Source organism: Coloeus monedula, assembly GCF_965178545.1.
Source record: "Coloeus monedula genome assembly, chromosome: 6".
Taxonomy (NCBI): domain Eukaryota; kingdom Metazoa; phylum Chordata; class Aves; order Passeriformes; family Corvidae; genus Coloeus; species Coloeus monedula.
Window position 1 is genome coordinate 29,783,618 of NC_138786.1, and position 22,625 is coordinate 29,806,242.

A 22,625-nucleotide genomic window follows, 5' to 3' on the forward strand; every position below is an offset into this window, starting at 1 on the left:
ACTGAGCAACAACAAAAAAGTCTATCACACGAGTCATGGTTTTGCTCATCATTGCAAGTGTAACTGGACCTTGAATGCCTGTCTCCCACCTCTGAGGCAGGTGTTCTAACACTCAGTTTAGCACTAAGCATTAATGTTGTAGCATTCAGAGATCCAGTGTCCAGGTTGTCTCTCCCTATTAAATTCAGGAATCCAAAAGTGCAGATAATCCTGGAAGGAATGCAATCAAAAATATTTGTTATCTTTACTGCAGTACCAGACAGACAAAATGGTAGTGTAACACTGAGGACCAGATAAGCTGGTCCTCATTTTCATCAGAGAAGTTCCTGCAGCATGTAGATGTGGCTGTCTTCATAGTGCCAAGTAGCCAGGTGGTTAAACTGAATCAGGCCTCTTCATTGCTCCCTGTTGTCATTGTCTGTATTGACACACTTGTACCATGTGCTGAAATAGATAAGGATAAATTTTTCTTTGCTATTTCCTGATAATCTATTGGTTCAATAAACCCTGAGGTACAGAGTCCCAGGTTTAAGTGGCTCCTCTGTTAGATAGCAAGTAGTTCTACTTTGCCCTTTATTGCTAGGTAATTCTCTCTTCTGTAGAGTTCTGAGCAAATTTCTCAAATCTCAAACCAAACACCTTCTACAGGACCTAGTGAAGTATTTCTTGACTCAGCAGTGGCACGGTGATTCTGTGCACCATTTGTGTTTCTGAATTAGATCACTTTATTGCATTGCAAGGTAGCTGGCGTTGGCATGGATTCTCTCTGTGCTACTTGCCCGCATTGGGCTTTTGGTCCTGCCCAGCACTGTCTGATCTGTTTTCCAGTTTGCTGTGAGGACAGTTAAAACGGCTGGGAAAAAGTCATACATCTCCCTCCTTCTCCGCTATGCCTACCCGAGACAACTATGGCCTACTCCTTAACCTTCCTAAGGAAACCAGCTCCAGCCTGGGGAGCAAGGCAGGGCCAGGCACAGATGCCGCGCAGGGGCCAGGCAAGGTGCGGGGGGCAGGAGGACGCCGTGCTGGGTTCCCCTGGGCCCGCTCCTCTCCCGCCTGTGCGGTGAGCGCCGGTGGCGGGCGGCCCCAGGGCGCCGGTGGGAGCAGCCCCGTCCCGCGGGGGACTCGCGCTGGCACGGCTTCCCGCCGCGCTGACTACAACTCCCAGCGCTCCGCGGCGCGGCCCAGCGGCGGCCGAGGAGGCGAGAGCGGCTGCCCCGGGAGCCGAGTTCTCCTTCAGGCCGCAGCATGAACGGCAGCGTGGCGGGCGGCGGCGGCAGCTACGCCGAGGAGATCATCAGCCTCACCCGCAGACCCTCAGGTAAGGCAGGGGCGGCCTCTCCGCGCCGAGTCTGCGGCGCCTCCCGGGCCGGGGTAGCCGCGCCGAGGCCTGCGCAGCCCCCGGGGAGGCCGGAGCGGAAGCGCGGGGTGGCGGCGGCCGGCGGGGCGGCCGCGGCGGGCACCGAAGCGGCGGAGGGAGGGTCCCGGCGGGGAGGATAGAAGCGCAGCGCCCAGAGTTGCCGGGCCCAGCGGCCTCCCCTGCCGCGGCGTGCGCTTGGAAAGGGCCGTGGCGGATACGCTGCCCTGGGAAAAGCTCGTGCCCTGCGTGAGGGAGAGGTGGCTGGGTCAGGGTCGGTCCTCTGCGGGAGCTCCGGTAGAGGCCGGTGTCCCTGCGGACAGCTCGCCTCTGGTTTCGCCTCTGGTTTTCCCGGGAAGTTGCCATCTCCGGTGGAGCTCCTGTTGCTTCCAAGTGAGACGGCAGCCGCTGAGCCCTCAGCCGCGCTGGATACCCTGAGTCAGGGGCCATTAGAAAATCGTATGCCCAAGTGGCCATGCCCTGTACTGTCAGCTTGGCGTTCATTGTGCAGCGTCCCTTGAGAGGCTTTGGGATGGTGAGAGAAAGTAGCATAGGCTGGAAGGAAGAGAGAATAGGGCAGTTCGTGGGGCATTTTTTGGGCTTTGCTTTTCATGTCACAACAGCAGGTGCGCTCATGGAAACCTTGTATTTTTACAGGATTTATGGTGCTATTCAGATCACACTTTCAGAAGTGAGGGAAGTTGGCACAGCTCTGGAGCAAAATCCTGGCTGTAGAGAATGGCAGGCTCCAGGGGGCTTTTGGAGCTAGACTTGTACTTTGGTGTGTGAGGCTTTCTCTGTAATTAAAATGAGCATGAACGAAAACGTGGCAGCCCTTCTGTTTTGCACAACTGCTGGGTGCGGCTGCTGGCCAGCCTTGGCTCCGTGGGCTCCCCAGAGACCCCCAGCTCCCACGTTGTTGGTGTGCGTGTTTCCTTTCTCTGGGGTGGAGGTAAGTCCTCCGCAGGGCTGGAGTTGGTCCTGGCCCTCATGCTGATGATCAGAAATCAGAGGATGTGAGCCCAGGGAGCAGTCCTTTGCCTCCCCCTGCTCGCCAGATTGGGCTTCTGATGTGAAAGCTGTGTAGCCCTACCAGCATAGCCATGAGCTTAAGCTAATGAAGCTGTGCTTGTCAGTGAAAACTGTGCCAGATGGAGCCGGTTCTGGTGGGAAGGCTGTTTCTGTACATCTGGGGACCTGAAACTTTAAGGAAGATGTAAGGGAATGTTAAAGGGCAGAGTTAAAAATGGTCTTGAATGTGGCCACTGTGATTTCAGTCTCGATTACCATGAGCAGCATTTGTGTAGTCACTGAGATGGGCTGTGCATCTTTAGAGTTAGGTTTCTAACTGTGTTACTTGAGTTGAAGGTCCTACAGCTCCTTATGGCCTTGATGCACTTGCCATGTGAATGATTATTCGTTTCTGTGGAAGGAACAAAACACTGTTATCTGTGAAGTACAATTGGATACTGTAATCTCTTGAATTGCAGTTTCGACTGCAACTTTTAAAATAGGTCTGATGCTAAACATTTCTGGCAAAAGTTTGCATAGGTTGTGAATGTATTTCCAGTGGCAGGACAGTGTATGTATGTCTCTTTTTCAAATTTTCTTGTATTCAATCTCCCGTTTCCTAATCCTGCCAGTCATGATTTTTTTTTTAAAGGCCTGTTTGAGGGACTTTTTTAGTTCCAGGGAGGGTAAGTGAGGGATAGGGAGGTCTGCAGCCTTAAGGGGGGTCAGAAGTTTAGCCCAGAGCCTGCTTTTAAAGCTCTGCCATTCTGCTTCTGGTCCCTTGTAGACAAGAGATTTAGTGCTGTGTGCTTTCTTCCTCCCCTTACTCCTTTTCTTCCAGCTGTGCTGCATCTCTCTCTGTGGCTGCATGAACTGGAAGGGAGAGAATAGCAAAGAGCTCAAGGATTGATAGGGAAGATATTTTTAGGCAGAGTGGAAGTCTGAGTGCTGGAAAGGAAAGACAGAATGACAAAGCCCTGTGAATACTTAACTTGGTGTAGCATGAACTGCTGCCTCTTTGTCACAAAGATCTGCCTCTGCTGATGAAAGCTGTGGCTCTTGATTATTTTTCCAGTTGTGGGTAAAAGGTTGCAAAGTGTAAACTTTTTTTCATATATATATACCTATTTGAGGGGTTTTATATATGAGAGAGAGAATCAAAGTGTACTGAGACCATGATTCCTTCTTTCTGGCTTTTTAATAAGTGTTGATTAAACCTTATACTTTCTCTAGTATTGATTTCCCCTTTTCCTAGGTTATTGGCTTTATGGCAAATAATTTTTAAGAGCATGGATTTTTAATTTTTTTTTTCTTTTCATAATGCTGTTGAAAGGTGTATTACTGTGCACAACTGGCCCTTCTTGGAACAGATATTATTCTAGTTGAAATGTCAGTATTTCTTCAATTTTCTCTTGCTTTCATTTTTTCCCTCACTTGTCTGAAGCTGCCAGGAAGGGAAGGAAAAAAAAAGGTGTGGCAAAATTGCTGCTAATATTTCTTTACTTCCCAGCTGTAGATGCACACTTAAAATAGCATGACTCATTTTGTAAATGCTTTGATCTCCTGTGACTAATTTAAAATGCTGCTTCCCAGCAGGCACAAGGTGGTTTTACTTTCGTTTGAAACTCTCCTTTCCAAGGTTTCCAGTCCCAATTTTGAGAGAAGATAAGAAAGAAAGTGAAAACAAATAAATCAGCCTGGCTGAACGTGGGCAGAACTTGCCCTTAGCTGTTTTTGACAATAGCTTTTGGATGACTGGTTTATGTCAGAAAAAAAAAAAAAAGTTGTTTTTTTTCCATTTACTTTGATTGTGTATTTGATTTTTTTTTTCTTTTTCCTTGGCTTTTCTTTCTTTTTTCATTGCAAGTCTCTTAGGGAATCTTTCCTGTCCCTTGTCATGCATTTTCATTTAGAGAGAAACTTAGCTGCATGTGCAATGGGGAATGTGCTCTCGTAATCTTTGGGTTTCCAGACTTCAAATTCAATTTGTTCTTCTGGGTTTTGATGAAACAAGAAGGCTCAACTTTAATCCAGAAGCTGGATCCAGCTTGATATCTGTAACTGAGGCTTCCTTTAAAGAATAATATAAAATGCAAAAATGTGGACATCAGTTCTATTAAATGTATATGTATTCCTTTTTGTTTTGCTTTAAGTCTGTGAACTTTGTTTTTATTTCCTGTCATGTTTGAATTCCTGGAACAGAACAAAGTGATTGTATACGATTTGAAGTAGCTTCATGTAACCTAATCCTGTTCTTGGAGACAAAGCACACCAGTTCTAGCTCCTGAGATGTGGAAGGGGAGCCTTCTGAGCTCTAGGTGCCCTCAAGCTGGTAGCACAGTTCTGCTTGCCTGTTTCCTCATTGGATGGGGTCTAATGCTCCTTGCCTTTCCTTATCCTGTTTCCCATCTCTCAAAATGCTTGTCAGAGGTGATTTCTTGTAGCTCAAAGGTAGTAATTTACTATAACCTCAAGTGAAATGCAGAATACTTTTGTTTTCTTTCATCCTGTGCTGAAGAAGTGTATTCCTGCTGAGGGCTGAATCGGTGTCTCAGAAATGATGGCATGCCCCTCAGTACTTCCCAACACCCACCTGAAAACAGCTCACAGGTGTTCTGTGTAATGAAGCATCTGGGATTCTCAGGCATTTAGTGTCTCTCATTTAGTGTTTCAAGACCAGTTTCATGAGAATGACTTTCCTAGACAGTGCGAAGGTGCTTGGCAAGGATGATGCAGATTTGTGTGCTGTGAGTTTTTGTATGGTGGAGAAAGCAAGACAGTGTGGGAGGGTGCAGTCCCCAACAAGCAAGACAGCAAGAATGTTTGAAGCTTTGAGCTTTTTCTCATTGGCTTTCTCTTTGGCTTACCTTAGGGTTGGGCTTCAACATTGTTGGTGGGACAGATCAGCAGTATATTGCCAATGACAGCAGCATCTATGTCAGCCGGATCAAAAAGGATGGGGCAGCTTACCTTGATGGCCGATTACAAGAAGGAGATAAAATTTTAGCGGTAAGCCCTTTCTTCTATTGCCCCCTGTGTTCTTGGTCAGTGATGTGGTATGAGAGGCAGGTTTTCCATCACAGTGCACGGAGAGAGGAAGGATGTGGTGAATGAGTTAGGTGATGCCAAGCAAACTCCATGGAGGAGCTGTCTTGGGGATCTGGGGAGAGCTTTGAGCACTAGGGAGCTGAGTGCCTCTACACATGGGCTTATCTCTTCTGCCTTCTTGATTTGCCACAGAAGTGCTTCGTAGTGCTGTGTTTGTGTTTCCTCTGTGACTTGCCTCCCTAAGGTTTTAGAATCCATCAGACCTTCTCTTGCTCACAGTGGATTATCATTTACACACATGTAATAAAGGTTTTCCACCTCTTCAGTTTACATTTTTTGATTGGCAATCCACGATTTCTGATCTTTTTGCACAGGGGGATTTTTAGACTATAAAACCTTTAGGCCATAAAATTCTCTTCATTTCAGCTCCTCAAGAATAACATAGACTGCTTCTCCTTTTAGAAAAATGTTTTCAGGTGGCTGATGTTCACACCCACTGGTTCTTAAGATAGCTGGCGGTCATGTAAGAAATAAGCTTCACAAAGTGATGGGTGTAGAAGTAGCCTGTCCTTGTATGATGCACAACCTTTTTATACTCCCTAATTTTATTTTACACTTGCTTAATATGTTCCACGTGTAATCTTTTTAGCCTCTGTAGACTGCCTTGCACTAATTGGAGCCTATTATTGATCCAGAAAGTGATATTAAGTTAAACAGAGAATATTATTCTCTTTTTCCTTGACAGTTTAATATTTATGTACTTGTGTTTGGGGTGTCTAAATATGAAGAGAAGGGAGGCACTGGATGTGATCTTAGGGGATACAATTAGGGGTAATGGGGATGAAAATAAAAAATAAGAATGAATACAATCACGTAGTGAGTGAAATCAAGTAGGTTATAAAACCCTGTGCCATCATATATTATTTTAAATTAAGAAAAATCCTAACACTTGCAAGTGGATGCCCATAAGTATGTAAGTAATTTTTTTTTTTGGTTGGTTTTGTTACATCAGTATGTTTATGAATGTGTGTTTACAATACTCTCTCAGAGAGATTTCAAAGGTACACCAGTAGAGGAAACAAGGGAAGAGACTTAAAATAATAATTTTGCTGTAGCTGCTCTTTTTTTTTTCATTAGCTGTCAGAATCACACCTTTGATTTGTTTCCAGTAAAGCAACAACATCAGAAGCTGCTATTGACACAACTGTGGTCTTATATTCTTATTTTGCTTCTAGGTAGTTTTTTTCAGTACCTCTGTGTTTTTGCTTGGAGTTTCTCATGTTCTATCTCAACATATAAAAATACATCTGTAAGATGAGTGAATGATTTATTTAATTAATTTGGATCTTTCTGATTATGGTACCATGTCCCAAATGAAGAATTATGTGAAAGATGAAGATTTTTATGTCTTATCCTTCCTATGTTAGCCTGCATTGTTAAAAATTTGCTTGTTTTTACCTTCAGCATCTGGTTCTCCTTTTCCTTTTTTGCTAGATCAATGGCAAAGACTTGAAGGATCTGCGGCACAAGGATGCTGTGGAACTGTTCAGGAATGCAGGCTATTACGTGTCTCTGAAAATTCAGCGCAGGGTATGTTTTACCTGTTTCTTAGGGTTATTTCTGGCCCAGTTTAGACTGGTTTCTATGCTTGGTGGCTATTTCATGAGGAAGAAGAGTATTGTGTCCAGGTGCTCAGTGTGATATGTGCATATAAAAATTTGCTTTGACCTATGACCTTCTCTCGTTGCCTCAGCTGTAATTATCTTTGTATTACTTTGCAACCATATCAGTGAAGAGGTGAGTTTGGAGAAGTCCCCAGGTCTTTGTTTTGCCTGAGTATGTTGTGTTTGCTCACTGATCTCCTTTCTCTGGGGTAAAGGTTTGTGTGTGAAGACAGAATCTCAAGTTGTCCAGTTTTATTTCAGTGGCCAAAATCTTACTGGAGAGAGATCTCCTTTTGTTTTAGAGGCCATCACTCACGTTAGTGTTGAAATGTGTGTGCAGCCCAATGCTAGGAGACAGACACTGAGGTGCTGGAACGTGTCCAGAGAAGGGTAATGAAGCAGGTGAAGGATCTGGAGCTCAAGTCTGATGAGGATCAGCTGAGGGAGTTGGGGCTGTTTAGCCTGGAGAAAAGGAGACTCAGGGAAGACCTTATCACTCTTCTCAACTGCCTGAAAGGAGGCTTAGCCAGGTGGAGGTTGGCCTCTTCTCCCATGCAACAAGTGGCAGGACAAGTGGAGACATCCCCAAGTTGCACCAGGGGAAGTTTAGATTGGGTATTAGGAATTTCTTCACTGAAAAGGTGGTCAAGCACTGTAACAGGCTGCTGAGGGAAGTGGTTGAGTCACCATCCTTGAAGGCATTTAAAAATGGTGCAGATGTGGTGCTTAGTTTAATGGTAAACTTGGCAGTACTGGGTTAATGGTTGGACTTGGTTACCTTAGAGGTCTTTTCCAACATAAATGATTTTACAATAACAGGAAATATGGATTGCTATAGTTTAAATATACTGGCACCATCTTAGATATAAAAAATAGATGAATCCTTAATCCCCACCTAGCATGGAAGTGGACAAAAGAAATACTGATCTACCTGAAGCATGTTGGTGGGGAGAGGTGGGTTGAGATCCCTTTTCTACTCCCTTAGCAAAGAAGTCTTCTGGACCCAGTGTATAAAGCAGGCAAGAAAAACAGAGAGAATTACTGATGCCTTTTTTCTGGTAAAGAGAGCAGGAAATAGTATGTGTGTGTCACTGCTTCTGCTGTATGAGGTGTGTCCTGCTCCACTTGAGTCCTAGTTTAGAAAGTGGCAGAGAAACATGAGGGTGCCTAGTAATGACTGGGCACCCTGCAGTGAAGTTCAGTCCATCCAAAGCTGTTTTCACCCTCCCATGTGTGAAGTCTGCAGGTACCTGGGGAAACAATTTTGAACATTCTTACAGAACCACCTGGTCCAGGCACAGAACTGGGGGCTCTTTTGTTATGGGCTCTGACATAAATAATTTTTTTTTCCTTGTAGTTGCAGCCACAGAATGGCCCCGTGGGTCATCGAGGAGATGGAGAATCAGGTGGGCTTCCTCTAGCAGCCATTCTTGTGCCAGGCCTGGCGCTTGCTGTGACAGCAGTCTGGATCTTGCTGAGGTATCGACAGCGGATGTGAAGAGGTCACGTCTGGGATATCACTGCGTGTTTTACACAGCTATGATGTGATTTAAAGATAAGAGAATCAACGATCTTGTCACAAACTGATGCCAAAAAGGATCATTGCCTATCACCAAAGCTGCTGCTGATGTTCTTATATATTGATTTTGTTGCAGGGTGGATAGAAGCAGAGAGAAAAAAGGGAAGGGAGAAGACTGTGTTTATGTAAAGAGTGGGATAGCTGTATTTTTTGACAAATCTGAGGAGGTTTTGCCATCCTCCTCTATTTTGCACCATGAACTTTCAAACACACTTATCTATTCCACATTTTAAGATGTAACTTTTGGTTAAAGGGAGTGGGAGTTTAGGTAGTTTTAAATCAAAAACATTTACTAGAGGCTTTGCCTTGTTTCCACAGAATTTTTTTTTTTGAATCTAATGAATTCTGTCTGAACCATGAATAAAGAGAAACAATGCAAAGGGTATATTACTTTTCCTATTGAAGTTTTGTTGGTTGTTGCTAAATAAATGCCTTAAGTGTGTAAAATCTGATCTGTGGTTTCACAGGTAAAATCATCAGTGTAGCTGCTGATTTAACAGTAATATGCAGTATTGGTGAGGTATTTTGCCAGTTGTGGAAAGATAGAAGATAGCCTGCTGCTAGAAGAAGATTTTGATTGTCAAAATAATTGCTCATTTTTGGGTCAGGGTTGTAAGAGAAAGCTTTCCCCAAAATGCTAGCATACTGGAGAGAGACAAGCAGACAACTGAATCGCAAGGATAAGTGGTGGCAAGAGATCTGGGCATTTGCTGAAGCTGTAGAAGAGTCTTTAAATTAGTAGTGAAGCAATAGTTCCTCCATTCATTAAGTGGGTTGAAGTCTGCATCTCTCAGGTTAGAGGTCTGTTTTTGCACTTACTCTCTGCAGTCAGGAGAATCTTACAATGATTGAAAGGGAGAAGCTGAGAGCAGGCTGGGATTGTCCTGGCTGTTGCTTTTGAAGAGTTATGTGATGTTCAGGAGATAGGCTGTCAGCTTTAAGCTGGGGTAAAGCTTAGCAAGTAAAACCAGAGGGAAAAGACCCTCCTCTGGAAAGCATGTGACTGAATTTACCTGCAGGGTCTCATCTCCTCACTGTGATTTGAATAGTTTTAAATGCCCTAGCTTATAGGAGGCTCTGTGGGGTAAGACCTGTTTCTCTTGTCTCCAAGAAATCAACGTGTTTTGTTGTTTTTGTAAAAGAAAAGCAAAATGCATGGTCTGGTCTGTATGATGCCATAAAAGAGATCACGTATGCAATATATGTTTTCAAAAAACTGGTGTCTTGGTGCTTTACTTATCTTTATTCTCTATTGTTCTGTAGGACACTGCTGATGTATTTGAAATAGTTGTGTTTGCTCAGGGCTGTCTGCTGGAGATAGAAGTGGTATGCTGTTGAACATGGCACTCCTAAATCACCACAGAGTTTCAGAGCACTTAGATCACATGAAATCTTGCTTTGGCCTATATAGACTTCTCTAGTGTAAGGGGAAGAAGTAAGAAGGAATTTTGCTCCATGTTCTTAGGGGACTTTGGGAACAATATTGATGTTGACTGGCCTGGGCTAATGTGTGCAGTGACTTGCCTTGGCCTGCAAACCAGTTGTGCTTGATAGCAGAAGGGCTGCTGTGTAGATAGATCTTTGCAGATACAGTGTGAACCAGCTTGTTTGTGACCTGCTCTGAGTATTTGGCTGTGGTGTCCATGTGGAGCACATGTGTGTATTAAGATAGATTATTAGAAATTGATGCTGTTGTATCACAGCCTTCAGAATAAAGATGCAGACAGTAAGAAAATGGCCTGTCTTGTTAGCCTTTGCCTGAGTTGAGTTTCTGTGATGAGAACGAGTATGTGGAACAGGCTAGGAGAATGAGGATTTGTGGAAGGTAGTGGTTAGTTTTAGTCATTTCCCACTGAAGTAAGAGAAAGCAAAACCTCTGGGATTTGTTTGTTTGTTTGTTTGTTTAACCTTTCAGCTTTGGGACTTTGATACTGTTCAGACATGATTGCCATTTATATTGCAAGCAGTTTATTAGGGAGGGGGAGGTTTATATCCAATGCCCAGATAATTGACATGGCTTATTAAAAAGAAAAGGCCCTTCTGGTGCATAGTGTTCACAATTATTGAACTGCCACTCAGTAGCTTTTCAGAAGTGTGGGTAGTGGTTTTTACTCAGGATTTAAACCATCCAGTCTATAAGTGAGGAGCACCTTTGTGTATCTGCCTGGTACCAAACAATCCCTTTTCTAATCCCCAGCTACCTCTTGTCCCATTTATTGACACAACCCAAGTGGAAAATATCTCAGCCCCAAGCTCTCCTGTGAACTGTTGCTCATACTACTTTGTCTCAGCAGCCGGACTGTCTCACCTAACCTTTCCACGTTTTTCAAAGTATTTTCCACCATGTGGTTTCTGAAGCCTTGAGTTTCATCTTCGCACTAAATGCTGTATATACATTTTCTATCACTGCAGAAGAAGCAAATTAAAAAAAAAATCTAGTGAGGACAGCTTGCAAATACAAGTGATCAGAGAGAGTTTTACCTTTTGTTACAACTTAAATCTCTGTTTTTTTTAAAAAAAGGTAAGTTGAAATCCTGAAGACAAAAAGCATCCTATCTGTAATTTATGTTTGTTTTGTTTAAGAACTCATTTGCCATTAATACTGAGGGCAGCTGAAACTCTTAAATACCCGTGTTTCTCTCCAATTCTCATCTATTCCCTCAAATGTATTGTCAACTTGCTTATCTGCTGAAGAATGGATTTTCAGGTCCATAATTTAAAGACAAATCTGTCTAGTTTGACTTTCTGTATATTCTAGGCATTCATGTTTCAGAGTCTTCAGAATTGTATGTGCTAATAATACATATTTTGCTAGGGCATAACAGTGAGAAAGAGCAGCCAAACTTGATCTGAAGATTGGTAGATGCACTACTTCTGGTGCTTTTTAATTAACACAAACTAGAAAGGAGTGTGTGGGAGGGAGAGGTGTCTTGTTTTCAATTTGCCTTTAGGTTCCAACAACTGGTTTGTTAGCTTATTCAGTGCTAGATTAAAGACGCCTCTAATAACTGATGGTCCCTCCCTTTGAGGGGATTTATGTGTTGTAATTGCCTTACCTCTCACGTTATTTTTAGGAAATGAGGCCAACTGAGCCCTTTCAGATTCTCTGTGTAGGGTACTTTCTCTGTTTTAGTAGTTTCTCTGGCTCTGTGTACCTTTCCAGTTTCTGTATTGCTTTGTAAAATCCAGACACTCCAACCACATGGGAGTCCCACTATTGACAGTGCCAGCACCCTATGCTTGGAGTTCTTAATACCATCTTTATCTGCAAACTTTGATTTTTTTTTTTGTTAAGATACAGATAAGTACAAAGCACATTTAAGCCAGCTCCCAAGAGCTTGCTTTTCTTAACTAACTTCTGCAAGGCTGTTAGGAGTGGCATACAGCTTTGCCCTTCTTCATGTGCTGTCTCAAGTGCCCTAAGGAATCTGTAAAAAAACACCGTTGCCCCATGAGGGGTAACTTCTCTCAGTTTGTAGGTCAAAAGAGTGATTCCATTTGGTCCTAGTGTGACACCAGAAGCAAGTGTTAAGTGCCTGTATATTCCAGCTTCTAAATCCTTGTCCATATGCAATGTGACCTTCATGGTGTGGGGGAAGGTGTCTGACTTTGCATTTTGTTGAATGACTGCACCTCCTGTTTGCATTGGCTGTGCACTGACCAACCAAGATTACTGTCTCTCTGCCTTGTCTGCTGTATTATTTACCAGTCCACTATCATTAGCAGTACTGGTTTTGCCTTCTGCTGGATCATCAACAAAAATAGTGAATGGAGTTTGGTACAGAGGCAACTTCCCCCCATGGTTACGATTTTTCAGTAGCCATTGGCATCTCTTGATTATCGGATTCTTTGTCTGTTTAATGGATGCATTTTGATAGCGTATGGCATTGAGTTTTTAAAAATACATGTATCAGCATGTTGCATAGTACTAAGTAGATTATGTTTGGGTGGTAAGTAAACTTCATTTGTTCTCTTGCTGACAGAAGCTGATACAAAGGTAAGGATTAGGTCAGGTGAGCTTTATGAGCCAGTCTTTTCCCCTGTCCTCTCTCCAAATTTATTGATGTGGGCTTTACTTATGGAACTTATTTTTCTCTACCCATGTTGAAGGAAAGAACAGATAACTTACTAATGGGATAGTGTTCCACAGGCTGGGGGCCCGAGGGAAGGCTTACACAAAGAATTCTGAAGGAGGGCCTTAACTATACCCTTGTCCTCAGGGTTTTCCTCATGACACTTGAGGCAGACTCAGGCTACATCCATGTTGCAATGTGTGGTACATGTCATCTCTGGAGCTCTGCTCTCTCTCCACCTGTGCAGCTGAAGGGGACTCCAGGCCTTTCAAAGCTTCCTTCAAGACAGGGCCACATGCGATGAGAATGTACACAGGTGTTGAGCAGACTCAAAACAGCTTTCCTTGTCATATTTGACAGCTTTTGTCCTTGCTGCTGCAGCTGTAACTGATCGCGGGCAAACTTTGCTGTAGAGTGACTGTATTTCTTACCTGGCTGCCCAAACCAACTTTTCTAGGCTGAAACTCTTTGTAAGGAAGTGTAAGTGTGATATTTATGCAGGATAATTACTCAAAGCAGCGTGTGAATGATTTGAGAGTGTTCACCAAGCAGTATGCTCGTGTTTGTGTTCAGGTCTTCCAGCCATGTTTCCATTTGGTAAAGTTCTCATCTCTTTTCACCATCTCTCAGCAGCCTAGCATTTGTGCCTGGCTTGCATTTTTTTGCCATGACACATAAGCAATTGTTACAGAAAAATTGCTGCTTTTGCTCTGTGTCAGCAAGTACTGATACTTGTTAATTCAACTGGGTTCCCTTAGTTGCTTTGAGCTAGCTATTGGATTTGGTATCACTTACTCATTTTCTCTTCCATTTGGAACATGAATGTTGGCACTTAATTCTGTGACTGCCCTTGTTCTGTCTGGTTTGTCAACTGTTGGAGGACAGATCACCAGAACAGGAAGCATGAGCATGTGTGTGAGGGAGGGGAGGCTGTACAATTGGAGCAATAAGAGGTTCTGGTCAGCACTGAACTGAGTCCAAAGAAGCCCTGAGAGCTTTGCTCCATGGATAAGGATGCTATAATGAAGTATCTTACTAAGCATCAATATCTTAAGCAGGGTTGTTTGGATTCTACAGCAGTAACAGCTGGATTCCAGCTTTGGGAATGCTTCTGAAGACCTGTGTTGATGTTGTGACACCTCACAGCTTCAGGCCTGCCCTTTTTTGTTTTTACCGCATGTCTGTCTTCCCTTTCCAAGTTCCTGATCATGGTGCTGCTGGGAAAATGATGTTTATATTTGTTAGGGCTTGGCAGTTGACATTAGACCTGTATCCCATTTCCTGCTATGGGTTGGGTATGCAGCATAGACAGCTCTTAGAGTTAACCTGCCAGATGACTGTATCCACCACTTAGGGAAGTGCAGCAGAAGTGCAGTTTATGCTAAGCATGTCATTCTGCTGGGACAGACTATTTCCAGGGAAAGAAGGGAGAAAGAAAGTTCAGTAAAGGCATGCAGATTTCAGAAAGAAAGCTGTTCTTGTGCTTGAGAGCAGGGCTGTCTGTAAATCTGTGGCTAACATCTCTGGGAAAAGGGGTTTTTCTTGGAAATGTAAAGTGGATAAAAAAAAGGGCTGAAGAAAATCTGTTTGTCCTTGTTCATAGTGAATGTGTGAGGAAAGTGTGCTCCTAAAGAAAATGAAATGAGATCTAAAAGAAATGACAGCTGAACCCGGTTCAGTAGGACTGCTAGGGCTGGGGAGCACGGAGGGGGAAGCCAGGGAACGCAGCTGGGGCTGGCTGATTTGAACTCTGTTTTCTGGGAATGGAGAAATAGCAGTGTAAGGCATAAGCTGCTGTTTTTTCACCTTTGACACAGCTGCCTACTTCAGCTAACCTAACTAATAGTAAGTACTTGATGAACCACAGAGCTACTCTGGATGCTAATAACACAAATAGACTAGAACCTCTGTTTCCCTGAATCACTTGAAATTTATAGTTCACAGTTTTCAAGGCAGATGGCTGATATTAATTGAAAGACATCAAGTTGTTAAATGGGAAGTAGTCTAGGTTAGATGATTCTGTGGTTATTAACATTCATTCATGCAAAAAGGCCTGGATCCTTAAGGATGTTTTTAAAATTTAGAATATTTGAGATACTAGCAATCTGGTGCTAAGTTGTTAGTATAGAGATTCCCAGGGGAACTAGAGACTATGAAAGAATTACTTGCTTAATTAGTGAGATATTTGCTGTCCCACTTAAGTACATAGCCTGTATGGGAGTCCAGATGCAGTACATGAAATAATGGGTTCACAGTTATCCCAAATGGTCTTTTTCAGTCATTGCTCCTCAGCATGTTTTGGTAAACTTATAAATGAAATAATAAAAAAGAATAAGAAAGGGGATAAAATAATTGTAATATTTAGGGCTTCTTTCACTTCCTTCTTTTTAAATATAGCAAGTTAATACAAAGCTTGGGAATATGGTTCAGAAATTTAATTATTAAAGGTGAGTAATAATCCATGATTATATGGATGTTTTTCTTCTTTCATTGCATAAATAATACTTTTCAAAAGGGGCTCTAATGAATGTTGAGAAGGCTTTATGCAGTTCTGCTTATGTTCCTTCACAGACTGTTGTCAGCTGATGCTCAAAAAGGTGTGCCGGTCACACACTGACAGCAAAGATAATGCCTTTGCCTGCAAAGTGCTCTTAGACATGGGAAGTATGCATGTATCCTTGGCTTTGCCATGTTGGGGTTGCATGGGAAGGGAGCAGAAATCGGGTATGGAGTAAAGCCAGAAAAGGCACAGAAGCAAGGAGTGGGACACACTGCAGAAACCAAACTCCTAGGCCCCTTCATCCCAATCCCTGCGTCTGTGTGGGCCTTCTAATTTACAGCTGAGCTGTCACGTGCCACATGGCTGAATTATGGCAGGAGTGCCACAAAAAGCCAGTTTGTCTGCCAGGCCAGCACTTGGAGATCACACTTCTGCAAAGAAATGTCAATCTGGAGTCCCTTTTTCTTAAATTGCTTGATTTTTTTTCCTAGCAGTGGTCCCATTTTTGCCAGTTAACTGTAAAACACTGGGGGAGCACTGTGTAGGTCAAGCATATGGTCAAGGAATCTGATCAAACTGATAATTTCCTTCTAATATTAATTAGAGGAGAGCGTTTGAATCTGTAGTGAAATTACACAACACAGTGTTTTATGGGCTCCACTGCATTTTGCTCAGAGGTTGAAAAAGGATGTTAGATGTTCTTCCATCGACATTTAGACATGCTGGGATGAGGAGGAGAAAGCCTTCTTCATTCTGTATTCAAGTTCTCCTTGCTTGTCAAGCTTAATTAATCTTTTCTTTAACTGCTGGTATGTCCCATTTCACTACTGAATTTGTTTGTAGCGCACAAATACTTCTAAAAATCCTAAACAGGGAATGTAAGAGCACTGATCAGCTGAATGAGAATATGTGCTCTGAAGCTGTGCTATGAAGCTAGAAAATAAACACAATCCAGCACGTGGACTTCGTGGCTGTGGTTAAAGAACAAGAAAGCTTAGTCAAAATGCTGCTTCAGAGAAAGCACTTTGCTACTGCTGTCTCTAAATGCTGTTTCAGATGCTGGTGTCAGAACATGTATGCTGTTGTTCAAGGTGAATGGTGCAGTATGGAGATGTGGGCTGGTGGGAAAGGCCCGACTTACAGAAGATGGACTGGAGAGAGAGGAAGGTTTGGATAACCCTGAGGATTCAACAGTTGCTGCCAAAGGACAAGGTTTGTGCTTCTGTCAATGTCTTGAAGCATCTGTGCTGATTCTTTGCAAAGCAGGTCCTACTTGCCCAAAATGCAGGCATATTTTTTTGCATAAAGCCTTGATTTTGAAGCAGTTAAAAGTAAAGGGATTTGTTCTCAAAGGCTTCAACTGACTGAAATAGATTCTGACAGTCATGATATTTAACATTTTAGAGGTGAGATTGTAGGCTGCCCTTTAACAGGGACAACCATTTCTGATGCGGAGCTAAACAACAGAAGATACAGAGGTTCAACATCTACCGTTGAGAAAAAGCCCCCAGTGTTAAGCTGGTGTTCCCACTGTGATTCCTTTGGCAGTGGGGAGGGGTGGGAGGGGAAGGAGGATGGCAGATAGTTGTCAAATGGCTGTTACTTGTCAAATGCTGATCTATTTTAACAGCACCAAAATGGATGGCGTGGGACAGGGGTGAACTAGCAGGAGGGAAATCCAAGTGTGTGACAAAGTTGTCCTCCTGAGATTTTGATTCAGAAATTCAAATTGCTTGACATGCCTTTTAAAGGTATTCTGTACATCTCCCATATGGATTAACTCTTAAGGTGCTGAAAGTAGAGTGCTTGCTTTGTGAAACCAGCAGTAATGGCAGTCATTTAACAACTGCCCTGGTAAATGCTTTGCAGTGCACAGTTGCTTTAGCGCCCATACTTTCCATGAGAGCGCTTGATATACTTGATCTATCTGAACATAGCGTTAAGTGTGTAGCAAGGTATGGGTGAAAAGAATGCAATAATAATGTGTTAACAGAAGTGGCCCATCTGTACAATCAGTGCTTGTTGAAGATACAATCACCGAGCATTAGCGATTCATTAGCAATTCTCGACCCACTGGTTTCCAAGGTGGCAGGATCAAATTAGTGCAATGTTCTTGTTATCTAAATACACATTGATGGTTCTTGTTTTATAGGGAAGGGTCAGAAAAATGTTCCTGCAAGTTGGGAAGCACGAATGCTAAGAAGAATGTAGAGCAAAGAAAATGTGAGATTAGTGCAAATGACACATTGTGCAGATGGTGAAAGGGATGAGTCAGACTCGGATGTGCTAATAGCTGTTATTGATGAAAGAACTCTTTCTGAAACAGTTGTTAGTATGATTTAAGTTTATCATTTGGGGGCCCGTGTGTTTATCCCCAGCCTTTAGCAACACAGACTGTTCAAGAGCTGGCGCTTGTAGCCGTTTGTTCACAGCTGCTTGCACACATGGCTGCATGGAGATCTTCTCCAGCAAGATGATCTATGCCAGAATCAGGAACTGGCTGTACTGTTATCCCTTGGCTAAGAGGATACATGTCAATTGTTGAAATAACCTTAAAAAAGCAGGAAGAGGGCAGAGAATAGAGAGCTTTAATATTTCACTCAGCACATCTTTAGCTTTACAACCCATAATAGAAATATCTAGTTACACATGCCAGGAGGAAAATCTGCCCGTCAGTGGAGTTACCTGGGTTAAAGAGAGGGGATGTTCTTGCCTTTCCCTTATTTCACTGCCTAAACTGCAGTTCCCTGCTTTTAGAAGAGGCTGCTTTGATTGTGCTTCTTTCAGGATGATAGAAATGAACATTTCCACAGGAGGGACAACTCCCAACAAGGGAACTGGTCCAAATGTCATACTGGTCCAAATTGCTGGACCAAGTGTTTGTTTAGAGTGGAGAAAAGCTGTGAAAAGCTGATCTAAGTGGGCAATGCCATAGCTCTCTAAGCAGTAGTTCACAGGCACCAACTATTTTCTAGAATCTGATCTTTATCCAAATCCCTGCTGTTTTTTGGTTTGCAGAGCTTCTGTTCAAGTCCTGTCATCTCTCTGAATGGAAGGAACCTTCACACAGATAACTTTGCCTCTGGTCAGCTATTGCAAAAGATGCCTTGGACAGTTAAAGGAGATCAGGGAAAGGAACAACTGCCCAGTAACAATGAAGATCTGCTCCCAAGTGGAAAGAGATTTGACTATGTCCCATAGCATCTGTGTCTGGCCACAAATCCTGCTACAATAGCAGCCTTAGAATACTGACGTCATGTAAGAGTCATCGATACGAAATATATATAGGTTCTCTCTCGCCCATTAGTAGCACAACCGATAGAAACACACCATGAAGATCTAGAGCTTTTGATGTCTTCTAGGCAAGAATGTGGCTTCATAAGACAAGACAAACTCTATCATAGTATCCCTTTCATGAAACTCTGTTTTTCTGACCATGGAGGATTAAACTTTTGTCTGAAATGAAAACAAAATTTGGCTACTAGCTTTTCTACCAGGGAAATGCTGCAGGAAGAAGTATATTTGGCTTCCCAAATGGTTCTTGGTTACAACCTTTGCTATTAACAGTATAAAACTTCTTTGCATTTTCTGGAAATTAATGAGAAAGCCTTATCAAGCCTCTTGGATATTTGAAAAATTTTTCAGTAGGGAGAGCTAGTGGTTGAACTAGATTGGTGATACTCTTTACTAGACTAGAGGCTTAGCAGAAGCTAAGTCACTAACTAGAAAACCTTCTAAGACATTTTTGTATTTTAAGCTAGTCAAGTAAAAGGTATCACTTCTCTGTATAAAATCTGTATGAGGGTATAACTTAAAATACTGTTATTGTATTGCTAGTCTTCTCCTTCAGTTCACATTTTAACAAAATACTTCCGAGTGTTAAAAGTTGATGGATCCTGCTGTTTACCTTCTGTCACTGAGGAAAATTCTTCATTTATTCCTGTTTTTCTGTCCTCAATCATAGCTCAGAATGGTCAAATTTTACTTCTTGCAACTCAAATAAAAATTATTCATTACTCCACCATGAGGAACTTCACTAGATGCCCCCCAAAAATAGGAGTTGGTCCCTAGTTCTCTCCTGCTAAATGTTCTATTGAGAAAAGATTTACAAAGATGTACAGTAGAGGATACTTTTTCTTTGTACCATAATCCTTCAGGATGACTTCAGGATTCTGCTTTCTAGGAGCCATTCAGCTGATTTATTAAGAAAGTAAGCAAGGTCTAACTTGCCCAGATTATTATCTGAACCTTTTGAAATTAGGTAAAAAACAAGCTTGTTTTCCAGTTCTCTGGAAGAGTTGCCGCTCTTAATAAGGCTGCATGTTTTTACTGTGTATCTAGTCACTTAAAAGTTCAAAATCTAGGCCTCATGCTTTGCTGCACACAGCCCAAATCCCTTTGGGTTGTTAATACTAGATAAAGTGATTATATAATTAGGAATCTTTGATGTTACCTTCCAATTTCAAAAAACTATTCAAGGTCCTTTTCTCATCTAGTACAGCAGGTAGCATTTGTGCTTTTTCCTTGTCTCTTTCAAGGAGTTGCCCAGATCTCACTCCAAAACTCCCTGAATTATTCTCCATATCTGCTTGTTCTGTCAGGTTTTTTGCTTTCTTCTCCTACTCTTCTGGTTCTTGTGGTGTTTCTCCTGACTCGTCTCTCACTCTCCTGCAGCTCTGTATGTGCAGCCCTCTACCAAAACCAATGTAAGCCTTTGGCCCTTTTCTAGAGTGCATGAGTGACCCCAGAAATGCCCTTGTTTTGGACAGTGATGTATGCTCATGTTTGGAGTGCAGACTGCTAAAGTCTTTCAGAGAACATACTAAATAATTCCTAGCTTTTCTACTAGTTTCAATATGTACGATGTTGGTTATGATAGATTCTTACCTTTGTTATCAAACTGCAAGTCAGCTAAACTTCCACACATGGAGATAGGCCTCAGGGTCCTGATGTGTCTGGTGATGTGTCACTGAATGCAAAGATTATTCCCAAGAGAGAGCAGCAGTCTCTTCTTCTGCAGGTGAGCTGTGGATAGAGATTCTTGTTTGTTCACTCCTCCATGAACTTCAGGTTTTCCTATTTCTTCGCCATTCAAATTTACCAGAAAGGAAAGTAAGATTCTTTCTGCTTGCAGTTCTCCAGATCACTTCCTGTGCCTTTTTGTAACAATACAGTGTTTTCTATGCTCCTGTCCTCCAGAGCAGAAGCCGATCTTAAGAGATAGTATGATTTTTGGTTGAGATGCCAATGGAAAGCTGTACTAACTCTCTAGTCTTTTTGCTGGTATTTTGCAGGTCAGAAGAGTGCCAACCCAAATGACTCCCTCTGGAAGGAGTTTCTCTTTAAGGGACTCTTCTGGGAAGCTGTCAGTGCTCAGCTCAGTGAAGAGTCATGGACTGGGTTGTGCCTCCCACAAACTCTGAAGCTGTTTAGTGTTCAGAGCCAGTCCTTTACAGATGATAGCACTGAGAAAGATTCAGGAAGGAGTGATCTAGTAATACTGCAGTGAAGCAAGTGGAAGATCTCCTAACAGGTAGTGCATTGTTTTCTGGGACAATTTAATAAAGCTATAGTGACCCTGTAGTGTTGAGGGAGTAATACGTACACCCTTTAGAGGTAGTTACCTTATTTCTGTGAAGAACCATGTAATTAGTGGTGTTCTAACAGCTGCTTTCCATTTCCAGCTTCTTCCACTCTTGTATCTTGTTCGGAATTGAAGATCACTTAAGGATATTGGCAGATAAGGTTCTTTTATCCACAAACTGCCCTTTCCTTTCCTTGGCTTTATCTTTCCCTCTTTCAAGAATCAACTGTTATGGCAACAGGAAGGTCGGAGGCAAATAAGCAGCTGGCAGTCTTCCTAATGGGTAGAAACAGAGGCTGGAATCTCTCCTGAATTCAACAGCACAGTGGTAGAACTGCAGTAGCATTGCTAACAGTGGCACAGAGTGCATTTTGAGCTCACAGGGTAGCTGGATTTAATGAGGTGAGATACTGCTCATGCTAAACCTTCTACCAAAGCTGAACAATGTGATGCATGCAAATGCAGAAAACATAGTTTATGGTTTTAAAATGGCTTTCCCTCTTTATTGGTTTTTCAGAACAAAATGGTAAAATATGGTTTGGGCTGCAAAACTAGGTCTGACCTAGTTGCTTGTTGATTCTTCAAGAAGGAAAAAAGAGGGATATTGTGGTTCCCTCTCTTAATCTGGCTTTAATGCAGTGCCCTTCTTTTAGCCTCACAGGTTTTCCACAAATTAGAGGAAGTGTGTGTGTGTGGGGAAGTCAGTTTGACAACTATGGAATTAAATACTTGGGTTCCAGGGTTTGATTTCCAATATACTTGTATCTAATCCCTTCTGCTCTCAGTGTCTTTTGTTGGACCCTCACTCTGCAGACTGTTTTTCGGACGTATTTCTACTATGTTTCAATCCATTTTCTTTTTGTCTGCTGAGAGTTTCCTTAGCTCACACTATTCCCAGTTATAGGACAAAAAAAGGTTATTTTACAATCGATTTGCCAGTAAAGTGACAATGTTTGGTAACTAACCTTTATTTAGCCACACATTTAAATGATGCAGATTTACCAGGTCTAATGTGACAGATTCATTCTTGATGTGATTGAAAGGCTGAATGTCCGTAGTTATCTGTGAATAAAGGTGAATACATATTTCCAATCTCAGTCTTACTCTCTTGAACTTCGATTGAAGTGTCAATCCAAACTCCATTGCTTGGCATCATCTGCTTACTAATTTGAAATCAATCCAGAGTTGAAATACTCTCCATGCTTCAGGGCAGTTCAAATTTGAATTTCAAGGAGGAGGAGGATCTGGAGGTAGGAGGAAAGCCAGTGGGGTTCCCTAATTACTAGAAGTGTTTTAATTAAGTGGAGTAGAGCTACACAAATTTGATAATCTGAGTTCCTCTTTAGACTACTGCTGTCTATTTGGAGATACCTGCACTGGCAGTGGTTTCTTCTCACAGCAGCACAGTTGTGAGAGCCATTTTAACCTGTCATTTTTAATGGAAGTTAAACCAGGAGTGATAGTATTTGAAGGCTGTCACTTCTGGCTGAGAACTACTTCATCTCCATTTTCATGCCCTCAGCTTTATGTTTATAAGCATGCCCTGCAAAGGTACATCTTCAATATGTGGACTTCTGCATGTTTGTATTATAAATGAACTACCTACAAAATCCATTTGTTTGAGAACTATTCAAAAGTCAACATTTAGACATGTAAGGTATGAGAATGTGTGTCTGGGTCTGTGTTTGGTAGCAGACTTTGGATTTAATCCTAAAATACCTTCCAGGTTGCAGCTATAAACACAACTGCTGTAAGCAGCAGTGGGTATGGCCAGCTCAGCATGTGTCAAGCTGTATGGTGGTATGTGTC

At 42.4% G+C, this 22,625-nt stretch overlaps 2 protein-coding genes across 2 annotated transcripts in view; both read left to right on the plus strand.

The window, feature by feature from the left end:
* The first annotated feature begins 1,162 nt into the window (after positions 1 to 1,162).
* LOC309574430 (synaptojanin-2-binding protein-like) lies at positions 1,163 to 9,044 on the plus strand. The gene is made up of 4 exons (XM_082284101.1): positions 1,163 to 1,321; positions 5,241 to 5,377; positions 6,911 to 7,006; positions 8,438 to 9,044. The coding sequence occupies exons 1-4, from the start codon at positions 1,249 to 1,251 to the stop codon at positions 8,576 to 8,578; spliced, it is 447 nt and encodes a 148-aa protein (XP_082140227.1). The 5' UTR covers positions 1,163 to 1,248; the 3' UTR covers positions 8,579 to 9,044.
* Positions 9,045 to 16,120: 7,076 nt separating this feature from the next.
* The window catches only part of LOC309574429 (deubiquitinase DESI2-like), a gene marked incomplete at its 3' end in the record, with an annotated part of 74,921 nt that continues 68,416 nt past the window's right edge, over positions 16,121 to 22,625 (plus strand). The window contains exon 1 of the mRNA XM_082284100.1: positions 16,121 to 16,444. Coding sequence (XP_082140226.1) covers positions 16,328 to 16,444 — 117 coding nt within the window. The 5' untranslated portion in view covers positions 16,121 to 16,327. The remainder of the gene's footprint in view (positions 16,445 to 22,625) is intronic.

Bases quoted from the DNA above. Each gene is read 5' to 3' on its own strand.
- LOC309574430 (XM_082284101.1), top strand. From the start codon at position 1,249: ATGAACGGCAGCGTGGCGGGCGGCGGCGGCAGCTACGCCGAGGAGATC. The intron at 1,322-5,240 runs GTAAGGCAGGGG...GGCTTACCTTAG, and splicing joins CCTCACCCGCAGACCCTCAG to GGTTGGGCTTCAACATTGTT. The intron at 5,378-6,910 runs GTAAGCCCTTTC...CTTTTTTGCTAG, and splicing joins AAGGAGATAAAATTTTAGCG to ATCAATGGCAAAGACTTGAA.